A 16085-nucleotide genomic window follows, 5' to 3' on the forward strand; every position below is an offset into this window, starting at 1 on the left:
GTACATCTGTTCGTGGCATTAGTCGCTGCAGATTCACATGTGCCCACCCGCCTCCCCGGGAGCCTGTAGCCGTTTGGAAGTTATCTTCAACATTTGTACATTTGTAAATATATTACTTAAACCTTATTTGGTACATACTTATTCATTCCATTGCATGGGCACTATTACTAACATACACAACTCCTACCTCACCCTCTGCGGGGAAAACAATCTAACATGGAGTCGACGCCCAGGTGCAATGGAACAAAGGAGGAGGAGTCCCTCGGTCTCGTGACTCGAAAAGACTTCTTCGAAGAAAAACAACTTGTAACACTCCGACCCAACACCAGACGGCGGACTATGCACAGCATGTGAATCTGCAGCGACTAATGCCACGAACAGATGTACACTGGGTAAGTGACATTTTCCTTTTGCTATAAGATTGGTCTGTAGTTAAGTCATTGAGTGTGTGCTTCATCTATTGACTGTGTACAACAAATGCTTCTCACTACCCTCTGATAAGACTAACTGCTCGACCACACTACTACAAAAGAGAGCATTAATATTATCTACTTTAGCCTCTGTAAAGCCCCTGGGGACCCCCTGGACTCTAAGCACAGTATGTCTCATTTTGATATAGTATATACAAAGACAGATTCCTACAGGGTGTAACACCCCTTCCCACAGGATGACATGCTGATAGCCTTCCCAAGGCAGCAAGCCTCAAAGGGCTGCCACCTTTGAAATGCAAATCTGGCTCCCCTCACAGGAGAGGAGGCTACCCCCACTCCTTGCTGACCTGAAGAAGCACACTCCAGAGATGCAAAAGGCAAGAACTGAAGTTCAGTGACAGACTTAGCGCCAACCCTGCCAGCCTGCCTGTGGACTTTGACAATTAGGAGAAAGATGCCTCGTCATCCAGCAGCTGTAACATCCAAAACCCCGAGAAGACTGCAGCCTTCACCCCAGCACAAGAAACTCCAGAGAAGTAGGGGAGCTGCTCCCCTGCATCCTTGCAGGCACCCAAGAACCACCAAAGAGGATTCCAGACCACCAAAACTGCTGCCAGACAGCACCATTTCACCGGAGCCCCCCCAGCCCTTGTTGAAGTGGGCCAAAGGTGCTAGCTTGGTCCCCAGCCTCTCCAGAGAGAAAGTTCATTGTGAGTTTCCCCACTGTGACCCTCACACCGACACCTGCAGCCTCTTTGTGCAGTCCTCCCTTAACCGCTACTGCCTTCGGTGACGGTAATCCTGGCGATCCACTGCACATCAGCACCCGGATGCAGTGGACCAAGGAGAAGAGGGCCACTGTGTCTCTGCGTCTCGTGAGACTTGAGCCTACCCGGACTGGGTGCCTAGTCCACGCCTGTACCCTGTTCTGTGGGCCCCCCCTCAACCGCCACCGGTGATGGACACCCGACGGTCCAAGACCGAGGAGAAGAGGACCACTGGTGTCCCTATGTCCCCGAGCATCGTAAGACCTAAGCCCATTCGGTGGCTCACCCAAACAGGATGACCAGTCTTAGCCTGCTGCCTCTTTTCACAGTGACCCAGCTCCATAGGAACTCACTGGGCACCCAGTCGCCTCTGTGCTGCTGAGGGAGTACTGTGGAAGCTGCCTTGGACTTTGCCCACTACTCACCTTAACCCTAGGCGATTGGTTTTGAAAGTAGCTGTACTCTACCTGTTGGCAGAACTTGTTTTTCCTCCCATAGGATTGCAGAACTCAGAAATTGCACTGTCCGCTTTTTAAACTGACAAGAATTCCTATTTAAAAACATACTTGCCTGAACGATTTTTCACTGATGCCTAAACATATATGAAGATACTTGCTCTTTTTATAAATTGGTGTGGATCTCCTTTTTGGGCACCAGAATCAATATGATCAGTTAAGTATTGTTTGCAAGAGAAATACTTTTAAGTTTTAAACATCAACAGTGCAATTTTCAGATGAGGCAATGTTATCCTATGGAGGAAAAACAAATATTGCATTCAGGTATAGTACAGCAACTTAGGGGACCAGTCTCCTGGACCTAAGGTAGGTATGGGGCAAGGTCCATGGCCACACCAACAGGTCACACCAGGCGGCAGTGGGGCGGTTGGGTGTAGAGGTGCAGTAATGTTAGTCAATGGGGATCGGTTAAGTTACAAAGAGGCTGTAGGTGTGAACTCACCTTTCACAATGCTCTGTGATGTAGGGACACGTTAGGTCATCTTCTCCACAGGCTGGGACAAAGTGTGCATAGGTGTCTTAAGGTGTTGGGTTTTCTCCACCAGGAACACTCACGTTTGAGGGGGAGCTGTGAACAGAGGCTGCAGGTGGCGACCGTAAGTCCACAGTGGGCAGGTCTGAGGTGGCCTTTGTCTCTGGAGGGCCAGGGGACCACGCTGGCACCGTAGACTCACCAAAACTTGGGCTAGGAAGTGGGTGCAGTGGCGCTATCAGGTGTCAGGTTTTCAGCAGTCTTGAGTCCTCGTAGGTCTCTTGGGAGGTGCCTGCAAGATAAACGGAAGCAGCTCTGCTGCTCCACAGGAGTTACTGGGTATTTGTTAGAGGCAGTCAGCCCTCCCAGGCTTTTGGAGGCATTTGTCATACCCGATTACCGCTGCTCACTGAACTCCATGGAATCCCTCTGAGTTTTTAGGCAACTCCGCAGAATTCCACAGAGTATAACTCTGCAAGTTTCACCCAGCCTTACTCTTGGGTGTCCTTCTTCGTAAAACAGCAGGAATCTGAGGTCCTGGTATCAGGGGGCCACCTAAATACTCAATTTAGGGGTGTTAAGGGTAGTAGCCAATGGGCTACTTAGCCCTGGGGTCACTATGCCCACTAGATGACCACTTCCTTTGGGGAGTGGGCATCACTCTGTCCCCGAATTCCTAATTCCACCACACACGAGATAGTGAAATTCCCAACGCTGTGTTCATTTCAGGCTGGTCACCCTAGAGGTGTGTCCAGCCTGTAAATGCAACACGCCTCCTGCATAGCTAATGTTCCCGCCGGTCCAGGTGCAAATGTGCCCTGAGGTAGGAGGGGTCGGCAGCTCCCTTCTGAGGGAAGACAGATCTGCATACCAAGGGCGGTGGGCTTCTTTGAAGCTTCCCTGCCTGGAAATGCAGATTTGGGAGGGGGTGTGTTAACACCCCTGCCAGAGCAGGCTTTGTTCCTGACCATCTGAGAGCAAAGGCTTTCACCCTTGGTGGGCTCAGAAACTCGTCTGTTGGTGGCAGACTAGTAGAAACTAGTCAGTCAGCCCACAAGCAGTTGGTATGGTTTCAGGGGCACCTATAAGGTGCACTCTGGGTGCATTTATTAAGAAATCCATCAACAGAATCAGAGGGTTTATTAATATGATATGTTTGGTACCAAACATCCTTATTTTCAGTGAAGCCATGATGCAGCTGGGGAACTCGTATTGACCAGTGTCCAGCACATGTATTTAAAATGGCTTCCCTGTTTACTTAATATGTCTAAGAATCGACAAAGACATAGTAGGGGCATATTTGCTCATGTAGATATGCCCTAACCTGTAATGTTATGCACCCTGCCTTAGGGCTGTATGGCCTGCTGTAGAAGTGACTTACAACTATTACAAGCAGTGTTAGGGGACGTGACACATGAGTGTGCCATGTCATGTTTTCACATTTTCTGGAGCACCTTGTCATGCAGCCTGCAGTGGCACTCTGTATGAGTTTGGTGCTGGGTCCCTTTTAGAGCGGCACGAGCTGTGCTGCAACTCTTAGGGCATCCTCTTTAGTACCCTTTGTAGGAGGTTGGCTCCTTGTATGATATATCAGAATGAGATATATTGTGCAATGAGTCCAGCGGTTCCCTTATTAGTGTACAGGGGCTTACTCTAGCAATCCCAAATTGCTATTTTAGAGGGTCCTGCGGTAGCACAGCCTTAGGCGTATCTGCAAATACATTGTCAATAAATGACACACAACTCAATAAGGAGATCCACATAATTCACAAAAATAACAGGTATCTTTATATATTTTAGGCACCAGAATCAATACGATCAGATAAGTACGTTTTTAAAGAAAAATACTTTCAGGTTTCAAAAGTCAACAGTGCTTTTTTCAGAAGCAGCAATGTTATCCTATAGAGGATGAACAAGTACTGCATTCAGGCATCGTGACTTACGGGACCAATCTCCTGGACTTAAGGTAAGTATTGGGCAAGGGTCAAGGCCAAACCAACAGGTCACACCAGGCGGCTGGGTGCAGAGGTGCAGTACAGTGTTGGGTGGCCAATATCAGTCAACGGGGATCAGTCCTGTTGAAAAGAAGCTGCCTGTTTGGACTGGGAGTCTAGTCGAGGAGAACCAACAAGTGGGTTCAAGTCTTGAGATGCTTGGGGACACCTGAGGTGCTCTTCTCCATGGACCAGGGGTGACAGGTGCAGAGGCGCCCTGGGGCGTTGGGTTTTCTCCACCGGGAGCACTTGCAGTTGAGGGGGGCCTGCGAGCAGAGGCTGCAGCAGTGCCTGGGAGTCCACAGCGGTCAAGTCCAAGGTGGGCTCTGTCTCTGGAGGGCCCGGAGACCTCGCTGGCACCATTGGCCCACTTCAGCTCGGGCTTGGCGGCATTGGTGCAGAGGTGCTTTCCAGTGTCTGGTTTTTGTGGTCCAGAGCCCTCTCCGGTCACTTGGGTTGCCTGTATGATGCAGGGAAGCAGCTTCGCTACTCCAGAGTTCCTGGGCCTTTCCTGAAGGCAGGGAGACCTCCCAGGCTTTTGGAGGCACAGCAGCTTGCAGGACGTGTCCACTTTGGCACAAATCGGCGGGAATAGCAGACCGGCTGGCAGGCCTGGGGCCAAAGCAGGTGCTTCTTCCTCAGTTTTTTTCTTTTGCGGCTCTCCAGTGTCCTTCGTAGGTCAGCAGGAATCTTATTTCTTGGTACCAGAGGCTCCCCTAAATAATGAATTTTGGGTTTGTTTGGGAGTGTAGGGTAGTAGCCAATGGACTATTACCTCTGGGGTCACTACACCCCCTATACAACAACTTCCTGTGGTAAGTGGCCATAACCCTGTCCCAGAGTTCCTAAATCTTCCAACAGCAAGATGGCAGATTTCTAAATGTTGTGTCTATATCAGGCTGCACTCCTTCGGGGTGGGACTGACCCAGGGGCAGACCCACCTCTCTGAATACTAAAGTTCCTGCCTGTCCAGGTGCCAAATGGGCCCTGCGGCAGGGGGCTCAGTATCTCTCCTTTAAATGCAGCCAGATCTGCATACCAAAAAAAGTTTGCTTCTTTGAAGCCCCCTGCTTTGGAATGCAGTTTTGCAGGTAATCCTTTTGGGTCGAGTGTGTAAAAACCTCCCAGGGCAGATTTTGTTTCTGGCCGCCTGAGAGCAAAGGCTCTCACACTTGATGGTCAGAATGCTTTTTAGTGGTGGCAGGCTGGCTAAAACTAGTCAGTCCGCTCACTGGTAGCTGGTAGGTTTTCAGAGGGCACCTCAAAGGTGCCCCCTGGGTGCATGTATTAATAAATCCATCACTGGCATCAGTGTGAGTTTCTTAATAACAGATGTTTGTTACCAAACATCCCTATTTTCAGTGAAGCCATCGTGTAGTTGGGGAACTCGTAGTGACCAGAGTCAAGCACATGTAGTTAAAATGACTTCCCTGTTCACTAAGAATTCTAAGAACTGACAAAGACATAGCAGGGGCATATCTGCTCATCCAGATATGCCCTCACGTGTAATATAATGCACCTTGCTTTAGGGCTGTAAGGCCTGCTGTAGGAGTGACTTACATATATTTCATGCAGTGTCATGTTGTGTTTTTACTTTTAGCTGCTCCACACTACAATGGCAGTCTGCATGTGCCTTGTGTGAGGTCCCTGAGATTGGCACAACACATGCTGCAGTCTTTGTGAACCCTATTTGGTACCTATGGCCTAGGGACCAGGGGTGGCATTTACTAGGGACTTAAAGGGGGAGCAAGGGTATTGCCAATCAGGGAACAATTGCAGATCTGGTACTGGGGACCTGGTTAGCAGGAACCAAGTGCACTTTCAGCCAAAATTGCATCGCATACCAGGCCAAAAGTGGGGTTGAGTATGTCGAAAAGGGGCACTTTCGTACATCATCAAACTCGTCTGTTGGTGGCAGACTGGTGGAAACTATTCAGTCAGCCCACCAGCAGTTGGTAGGTTTTCAGAGGGCACGTCTAAGATGCCCTCTGGGTACATGTATTAATAAATCCATCACTGGAATAAGTGCGGGTTTGTTAACATGAGATGTTTGATACTAAACGTCCCTATTTTCAGTGAAGCCATCATGTAGCGGTGGAACTCGTAGTGACCAGTGTCGGCACATGTATCTAAAATGGCTTCCCTTTTCACTTACTATGTCTAAGAATCAACAAAGAGATAATAGGGGCATATCTGCTTATGCAGATATGCCCTCACCTGTAATCTAATGCACCCTGCCTTAGGGCTGTAAGGCCTGCTGTAGGAGTGAATTGTAAGTACTACAGGCGGTGTTAGGGGACATGGCATGTTGTGTGTTCACTATTTGCAGTGCCTTGCCGCCCAGCCTGCTGTGCCAGTCTGTATGAGTTTGGTCCTGGGTCCCTTGAAGTGGCACAATATGTGCTGCTACTCTTGGGGGATCCTCTTTAGTACCCCTGCCCTAGGTACCAGAGGCACCATTTACTAGGGACCTACAGACATGCTAAAGGAACTGGTCACTCTGGGATCGAGTGAAAAGGTGTCTTGTTTTGGGGAAGAAACTCTGGCACTGGGGACCTGGTTAGCAGGAACCCAGTGCACTTCAGTCATAGTTGCATCAAAAACGAAGCAAAAAGTGGGGGTGTACTGCAACCAGAACCAGGTTTCCTACAATTATACTTGAGAATCTTTAACTGGGGTTGTGTTTTTTTACTACATAGTTTTTGTGGTGAATGCCGTGAGCACAAGTACTGAGGGGAGATATCAATCGTTATGCCAGCTTGTCAGTCCATGTTGACGTTGCCCCTACCTAACTGGTGTCATTGTAGTGACTTTTGCCTGTAAATTGAATACTGGCTACTTACAGTGACCTTGTGAGCTCAAAGGGTGCCAACGTTGTATTGCCATTGTTTTGAAAACCAAGGGAAGTGTGTGTGTGCGCGCAGCATAATAAAATGTTCTGTAGTTGCTGCACTTAGTTTGATCATTTGGATAATCTACTTTGTGTTTTGACAGGGAGGGTCAGCCTTTGAAGTTACCCGACACAAAGAGAACACTGCTGTTTACATTTAATGGTAAGAACAGTGCACGTATCCCCACCTGAAGCCTTTTGTTTATTCAAATCAAGAAAGCAACATGTGATTCTCCTGGAAGATGAAAAATATACTTGTCGGCCTCGTGTTTTTTTTTTTTTTCATAGGCAATATAATTCGTTTGAGATGTTCAGGAAAGAGAGTTAGGTGCACATAGCATGCTCTTTCTCTCTCTTTCTCTCTCTTTCTCTCTCTCTCTCTTTCTCCATTGGTGTGCAGCCTGTATTTACCCCATTGGCCACTTATTAGTAGTCATTCACTTTTCAGTCCGCCGTCCAATCTCTATTTTAATCGCAGGAGTCCCATTCTTTATCACCCTCATGTTTTTTGTTTATAAGAGAAGCTTGCGGTCTGTAAAACTGCAAAGAGTATGGTGGCTTTTAAAAATACAAACATCTTTGTTTTCCAGTGTAGTAGACCTAGTCATATAGTTGAAATTTCAAGGCACGTTTTCAGAAATAACTAGTATAGAAATCAAGGCAGTGTCATTAATGTATCCATTCAGTGAATTATTTCATATGTGAGTAGTTCAGTTTGTGTCCCACTGAAATCCACCATAATGTCTTTATTTTGAATTTTACTTTCTAACTTGTCCTGGCGGTTCTTTGATTAAAACATTGCCTTCATCACTAATAATTTTCAGATCCATTTCTAAGTTGTTGTCGAATGTCTGAACCCTCTTTTCACCCTGTCTAATACTGGCTTTATGCAAGGGAATTTCAAGGTTACTGATTTGAGAGATCAGTACATTTACTTTCTACCATGCTTCTTCTCCTCAATCTTTTTTTAACTGGAAAGGATGGCCAGTGTTAATTTACAGTTTTTTCTTTTTTTTTACGAGTCTAGACAAATCCGCTGTAGGTATCAGAGCTAGTTTTTCTGTGGTATGGGGTAAGAAGCCCCTTGACAGTAAGTGCTTGACAGGGGAACAAGGCAGAGAAGATTCCTGGACGAAAGCAAGATAAAGTAGTGAAAGAATAGGGGAAATTGGAGAAGGCTGCTGGGAAGATCAACTATGCACAGGAAAGCCAAGTTAAAAAGATGAAGCAACGTTTTAGTGAAGCAGCCCCTTTCTAGACAGAAGATCGTGGCCTTATCACTATAAGGAATGCAGTGCACTTGTTAGAAGTAGACAGTGTGTCCTTCAATACATGTAGTTACACGGACACTAATATCGCTTTCCAGCCTCTTGGGTGCTATACTAGCCATTAAAGGCCTACTCAAGCATTAAACAGCAATGCGGTATAGTCCCGTTATGGTGGGCTACAAAGATATTTTAGAACATTCCGCCCCAAGATTGCTATAGTTAGTAAAACAAAGGCCTTGCAGAGAACGAGTGAGTGAGGCCTTGTTCACAACTGCTGCTGTTAACGACAAACATTGAAATGATGATGCTCCAGGCTTTTACCAGTCTTTAGAAGCCCGGTGCTACTCCATTGTCCTCAATGGATCCCTCAGCATTCCTGTGTTCCAAGGTTGGCTGTATTTCCTCTAGATTCATAAATTCTGTGAAGATGGTTAGTGACTTTGTTATTGCATTTTTCCTACTCTTCTTTCTGGACTGATAACTAATCTGTTAAATGCAGAGCTTGAATATATAGGTCCAAATTGAAAACCCCAGAGCACGTGTAATTCAAAAAGGAAACTTCAGTTATTCTCTTCTGCATAATGAATCTACTTACTAAATTGTCTTTAAATTCTTAAAGTGTTTGTCTTTAAAAAATGAAACAGAATAAGAACCAATTGGTTAAAACTTCGTTTAAGGAATACATTTAATATTTAATCACATGTACACGGCATCCTAATAAACATGGAAAACTTGCATATCAAGAGTTGACATGGGTCAGAATGTGTTTCAAAATAATTCTTTAGGAAGTACAAATTACCAAAAAAAGGCAGAGCACTGTTAGAGCCTGTATTAAAACCCAGAAAACAGAGCAAAATGCGTTGTATCAGTAGATCTTTGAGGCAGTCAATGGGTAATCAGAAAATTCATAGCAGAATCAGAGTTTAAGGCTGACGGTTGGTTTGTGTGTGTGATAAGGATGTTTGCCACAAAATTGGTACAAGGCTTCCTGAACAAGGAGGTTCAGAAGCACCAGTTCATATTGTTTTCTGCTGGCAGAAGCTCCTAAGCCTGTCTTTAAATAATGAAGTCTTCTTAATCTCACACTAAAAATAGCTTGAGGCACAGCTAGACAGCAACACATAGTGCCATCTGGGTTCTGGGGTGTGGGCTGGCACCTGCAATGGACCAATTTTGCAAGTTGTTATTCATTGAACTAATCATGATTGTTCTTTTTATAAACTTTGGTGTAATGGAGAATTATTTTATAATAAATGTTGCCATAAGTAAAAATGGGCTGTCCTGCAGGTGCAGGACTAAATATAGAGAAGGAAAAAGTGCATGGAAACATCCTACTTGACAGTCTTAAGCACCTGATAAGACAGTTTCCTCTGAAAGAAAAGAGTGCTAAGCAGACTAGCCGCATGTAGGATATCTAAGTGAAGAAAAGTTAAAGAGAAAAAGGCAGAGGTCCTGGTGAGACCAGGCTAAAAGAGGATGGATTTTGGCACACCTTACATAAATAGGACAGCAAGGTGCAGAGGAGAGAGCTAATGACTGGAGCTCTGCAGATCAGTCTAAAGATGAAAATCCAGTCTAAGGGGAAATTGAGGAAGAAACAGGAGCTCTCCAAACAGCAGCAGAGTAAGCATCAGCGAAAAATAAAGTTGCAGGGAGATGAACAGCTCTGAAATGATTAAACTTAGGCAGACATGCTTTTTGAAAGGTCATGCCTACTAGTCAGCACATGCGTTGTCTGTTGCACGGCATATTGTGGCTTACCTCAAACATAAAGGGGCTTGGAGCCTGCCCAATAATTAACATCGGTTGGCTTTCCTTGTCACTCTCATTTGCCTGCTTCTTTACGTGTCCCAGATTGACTATTTTGTGTTTGTCCCTCCCACGTGGCATTGACTCTTTATAGTTTGATTGGTTGGAATCACTGCTTCCATTACTTACTTTATTTCTACTCCATTAGAGCATGTGTGTATTTTTTTTTTTTTTTAGCTGTTTCCCTCATCTACGTCTCACTCTGCACTCCTTGTTGCTCTCTGTTGCCCGACTGATTCTTCCCACCCTCCTTTCTCTTATACTGGTCTGTGTGCTTTTCCCCATCTGTGCCCTCGGTGTTGTTTTCCTCCAGGCCCCTTGATGCTTTTGCTCCTGCCCACTCTTCCCCTGCAGTTTTTGCATCCCCTTCAGCCCTCTCCTTAGGCTTTTGCATCCTGTCCCGTTCTGCTTCATTATTCTCCTCAAACAACTTCCCCCATGTTTCTTTGCTGTTCCGCCTATCCTCAAGCGTGTTTCACTGGCCACCTGCTCTACAAAAAAAAAATTGCACCTTTTATTTTGTTCTTAGTTACACATCAAACTCGGATCAGTAACTAGATTGAAAAAAAGTCGCCTTCCTGTTTTGTGGGTGCACGCAGCTGTGGCAGAGCATTACAGATGTGGTGCAGTTCAGCTAAAAACCTTTGGCAAAGCCAATAGGTCGCAAATGCAAGACCTCATGGCTTTGCCACTGGCTGCTTTTTTTGTGACAGATTATAAGGGGCACTTGACTGAACCAGGAAGTGAGAGACAGGAGAGTGGGTGATTCTTAGCAGACCATCCTTATCCATTAGAAAACAGACAAGCCATAGATTAAAGAATGAGTTGTAAAACTTCTAAATAATGGATAGTCTGCTATCTTCCATCAGCTCTCCTGTGTATGGCTGCTTTTTCGTTTTTGTGTTTTTTTGTTTTTTGTACCAAAGGCCAAAGAGAAATGAAATCTCATTAGAGTGACCCGTCAGATCAAAGAGCCCTATAAAGAGAGGGAATGGAGATGACTTGCCTGCAGCCCAGTAGGCAGAGTAAAGAGATAGGAGCTAGCCTTTTGACCTGAAAAGAGACAACCAATACGCAAGAATACACTTTATAGGTATAATAAGTGTAGGAAGCTGGGTTCTGGTTGCAGTACACTCCCACTTGTTGCCTGGTTTTTGATGCATCTTTGACTGAAGTGCACTGGGTTCCTGCTAATCAGGTCCCCAGTGCAAGTGTTCTTCCCCAAAACAAGACCCTGGTCCCTTGATCCCCAGGTGGACAGGCCCCATAAGCACCTTTGTAAGTCCCCAGTAAATGGTACCTCTGGTACCTATGGCCTAGGGTTTCTAAGAGCTGCAGCACAGCTTGTGCCACTCTAAGGAACCCAGCACCAACCTTGTCCATACTGCCATTGTAGGCTGCATGACAAGGTAAGGACACAGCACACACCCTGTGTGCCATCTCCCCTAAACACTGTCTGTAATATTTTTATGTCACCCACTACAGTAGGCATTATACCCCTAAGGCAGGGTCTATCATATTACATGTGTGGACATATCAGCAAGAGCAGATACACCCCTGCTATGTCTTTGCTGATTCATATACAAACCAAATGACCAGGGAAGCCATTTTAAATACATGTGGTAGACACTGGTCAATACGAGTTCCCTATGATGGCTTCACTGAAACTAGGGATGTTTGGTATCAAACATCTCGTATGAATAAACCTTCACTGATTCCATTGATGGATTTATTAATATATGAACCAGAGGGCACCTTTGAGGTGCCTCCTGAAAACCTACAAACTGCTGGTGGGCTGACTGACTTGTTTTAGCCCGCCTGCTACCATTAGATGAAGTTCTGACACCCCCCTCCCCGGGTGACAGCCTTTGCTCTCTGGAGGTCAGATACAACGCCTGCTCTGGTAGGGGTGTTAACCCCTCCCAATAGGATGACCCACAAATCTGCATTCCAAGGCAGTGGAGCTTCAATGAAGCCCACCGTCTTTGGCATGCAGACCTGGCTTCCCTCAGAAGGGAGGTGCCCTCCCCCCCGCCCCGGGCCACAGGGACCATTTGGTACCTGTACGGGCGAGAAAAAAAGCTATGCAAGAAGTGTGCTGAATTTGCAGACTGGAATACCCCTGGGTGACCAGCCTGAAATGAACAGAGACTTCGGAATTCCTCCATCTTGTGTGTGGTGGAATTAGTAATTATGGGACAGGGTGATGCCCACTCCCCAAAGGAAGTGGTCATCTAGGGAGGTGTACTGACTCCAAGGGTAAGGAGCCCATTGGCTACCACTGTTCACTGTCCTTAATACCACCTAAATTGATTATTTAGGGGTCCCTTCAATACCAGGAGATAAGATCTTTGCTTGACACAAAAGGAGGAGTGGACAAGAAGCCTGCTAATCCCAAGAACTGAGGAGCACAATGGACTTGGCAGCAACCCTGCTAGCCTGTCTGCTGCACCCGAACCACAAGGAATAACTGACCTTTCCTGCCACTGCAACATCCAATAGACCAGGAGAGCTGCCAGTGCTTCGCAAATCAACAAGAAGTACTCCCTTGGAGCATAGGAGCGGCTTCCCTGCATCTGCAGGCACCTAAAGAAAGGACCCTGAGGACCGGGCCCACCAAAATGCAGACCCCGGACAGTGCCACTGCACCCAAGCCACCTAGTCCAAACTGTGGGTCAACGGGGTGCCAGTGTGGTTCCCGTGCCCTCCAGAGACGAAGCCCACTCAAGCTTGCCCTTTGTGAACTTCGAGGCGGTGTGTGCAGCCTGTTTATGTAGACCTCCCTTCACCCAGACCACTTACGGTGACTTGACAGTCCACTGCATCTCTGCACCCGGATGCCCCAGACCAAGGAGAAGAGGACCACTGGTGTCCCTGTGAACACCCAGGCTCGTGAGACCCAAACTAAGTTGTTGGTTCAGCCAGACTGGATCCCCAGTCTACTCCTGCAGCCTATTTCTGTGGGCCCCCTCCACCACGACTAACTCCGGGACTGTAAACCCAACAGTCCACAACACCTTTCCACCCAAGTGCTCCATATTGAGAACAGTACCACTGGGGTCTCTATGCCCCAATTATCGGAAGACTTAAACCCTGTTGGTGGTTCACCCAGACTGGACTCTTAGTCCACCTCTGCAGTAACTTTGTGTCTGGACGGATCCCCGTAGACCTCTCCGACGTTGAGCTGCACCCCTTCAACCGACCGCCTCATTGTCACCCGAGGTGACCCGTTGGTGTGGCCTTGTACCTTGCCCCATACGTACCTTAAGTCCAGGATATTGGTCCCATAAGTCGCTGTATGCAGGTTTTGTTCGTTCTTCATAGAATAACATTGCAGCATTGTAGGAAAGTGCCCCTTTTTTGTTTTTTGACATGGTCACCCTCCAATTTTGCCTGGATACAATTTTGACTTAAAGTGCACTGGGCTCCTGCTAACCAGGTCACTATTGCCAGGTCTCTTTCCCTGAAACAGTGCAATTGTTCCCCAGTTGGCAATACCTTTGGCCTTCTATAGGTCCCTAGTGAACGGTATCCCTGGTACCTGGAGCATGGGGGCCAAAGAGGGTCCCCGAGGGCTGCAGCATGTATTGTTCCACCCTCAGGGACCCCTTACCTAACACATGCAGACTTCCATTGAAAGCTGTGTGTGTTGGTGCACATAAAAGTGTGTGTCATGTCCCCTAACACTGCATGCAATATATGTAAATCACCCCTATAGCAGGCCTTACAGCCCTAAGGCAGGGTGCATTATATTGCAAGAGCAGAGATGCCCCTGCTATTATTGAGATGTTCAGGGTTCCACAGGCCAATTCTAACAGTTACATTGGTACCTGGTGCTGAGATGCAGGTGTAGTGCAGTGGACAGAGTTGTTGAGGGAAGGCACCCGTTGGGTCTCATCTGGTCTGTAGTGTTTCTGAGGGTGGCCTGGATATTAAACAGAGAGCACACCCACAGCAATATTCACTGGGGTACCAAACATTTGAGCACTACCTACCAGGTCAGGCGGGTCAGTGAATATTTTTTGATTGAGCACTCAAGGTTTTTGGTGCAACTTCAAGACCAATAGACTTAACCAGTCCCAGTAGACATTTGGGTGTATGTTCATCCATTACTAAAAATATGCATCACTCTAGAATCATTAGCACTCTCCGATGATCCAAACTGTTACAGATCAGGGCAGCCAGCAGGCACAACCCTTTGACTTAGGGTGAAGAGGAAGATTGTGGAGTTTCATGTAGACATAACCAGGCTCCCTGTGTTACCTGGGAAGTCTGGCACAGATAATGTTCTACAAAGCACCTGTGCAACTCTTCAACTTCTGGCAATGCTGGATTACCTCTTGGTGATTCTGTCAAGCTTGGCTGCAAGGATCTCATAAACGTTGGTAACTGAGCACTTAGAGTTTTCCTCCAGTTAGAAATTTGTCAGTAGGGCCTAATGCTGGCCTTCCTGTCAGTCAGTGGTCCCGTTTCTTACTTCAACATGCAATTCTGTGTTTACAGCAACAGTGTTCCAGGTTCCAGTGTATGATCCCAGTCCTCAGGAAAGAAAATCACCAGCTACATCATGAATCTCCTCTAGATGCATCTGGAAAACTTGTAATAGCTCCCTTATGCCGACAGGTAGCACCATGTCTCCAACTCAACTCCAGTACCTCCTTGGATATGACACCAAAGTGCAGAATCAAGGTGCAACTTGTCACTCTGACATCAGTTCTCCTTTTTCACACTCTTCTTCACAGTTCTGATTTGTTTTTCTCTGAAGTTTTTTCTTTCAAAAGGTTTTGATGTGCTGTAAGTGTGTTTCCCTTCTTTACCCCCACTTCAGTTTTCTTGCTGTTCGGTGGCTTCACCCTGGTTAGTACGAGCTCTGAATCGTCCTGGGTCCTGTATGGTTCAGGCATTCTTCTCTGTAGACTCTGAAGGCAAGGGTGCCCTCAGGATGCGCTGCATAAGACACATGGTTCACACTGGCCCAGATCCCATTCTGGACCCAGCTTCTGATGTAATTTTCCTGATTCTTCCTCTTTGTTGGGGTTCTCCTGACAAGTTCTTTTTACATTAGTCCTTTTGAGAGGTGTTCCTCCTGTCTGAAAAGCCATTGATCCTGGGGCAGGTCTTCTGTTTGGGATCATCTTTGAATTCGGTGTTGTCCCCTCCTCCTGTGCCTATCTGAGTTCCAGTATTAGAAAAATTGATAAAACCCCATAACCCAGCAACCCAGGTGTAGTAAGACAATAGATTGATCGTGGTCCCTATGAGGAAACTGTAGCCTTAGACTTCCACGGCAATGGTTTCCTTCCTAAAAACATTTCTCACAGTCTAGGACTATTCATACATTTAATGCATATTCATTTCAGAAATTGAAATTCAAAGTGCTATTATTCTTTAAAGGTGCTCCTGTTCGGTGTCGGCGTAGTGCAGATGTGACTAAGTAAATAAATAGTGCACTGGTGATATGTACAATCCTATCTACATGTGACTGCAAAGGGATAGCATGATGATTGTCGAGACACTCATTTCCAACGTTTCGACAAATCCACATTCTAATTACAAACAGTCCACATCAGAAAATTGTCTACGTTTCGACCCACAAAGGCAAATCAATTAGAAATGGGTCATCATCCGGACAGAAAATTCGAAGGAGACACCGGAGGGTATTAAGATGACAGCCTCACACCCTACAGGGTAACACATTCAAAGCTTGCAACAATCCTTATATCCAAGGGAAAAGTTTCTGGGTAACCTATGTTAAAAGGTCCATCGAAACCCCCAATTTTTTCATTCAAAGGGGAGGTGTCCGTAAACATCCATATGCAGCCCGAGAACTGTCCGGGCTCTGTGTGAAATTAAATCCTTGCTCTTTTCCATCGTATGATAGGATTGTCACAACCCTTGCTCTTGCACTGAGCTGACGGCTCTGCATCGTCGCCATCTGC

General features: G+C 46.5%; 1 protein-coding gene across 3 annotated transcripts in view; it reads left to right on the forward strand.

Annotated features, from left to right (window-relative positions):
• Positions 1-16085, forward strand: part of CCDC47 (coiled-coil domain containing 47) — a 273202-nt gene that overhangs the window by 178755 nt on the left and 78362 nt on the right. For all 3 annotated transcript variants that reach the window (XM_069238027.1, XM_069238028.1, XM_069238029.1), the window contains exon 10: positions 7174-7232. In XM_069238027.1, coding sequence (XP_069094128.1) covers positions 7174-7232 — 59 coding nt within the window. The remainder of the gene's footprint in view (positions 1-7173; positions 7233-16085) is intronic.

Source organism: Pleurodeles waltl, chromosome 6, assembly GCF_031143425.1.
Source record: "Pleurodeles waltl isolate 20211129_DDA chromosome 6, aPleWal1.hap1.20221129, whole genome shotgun sequence".
NCBI classification, from domain to species: Eukaryota; Metazoa; Chordata; class Amphibia; order Caudata; family Salamandridae; genus Pleurodeles; species Pleurodeles waltl.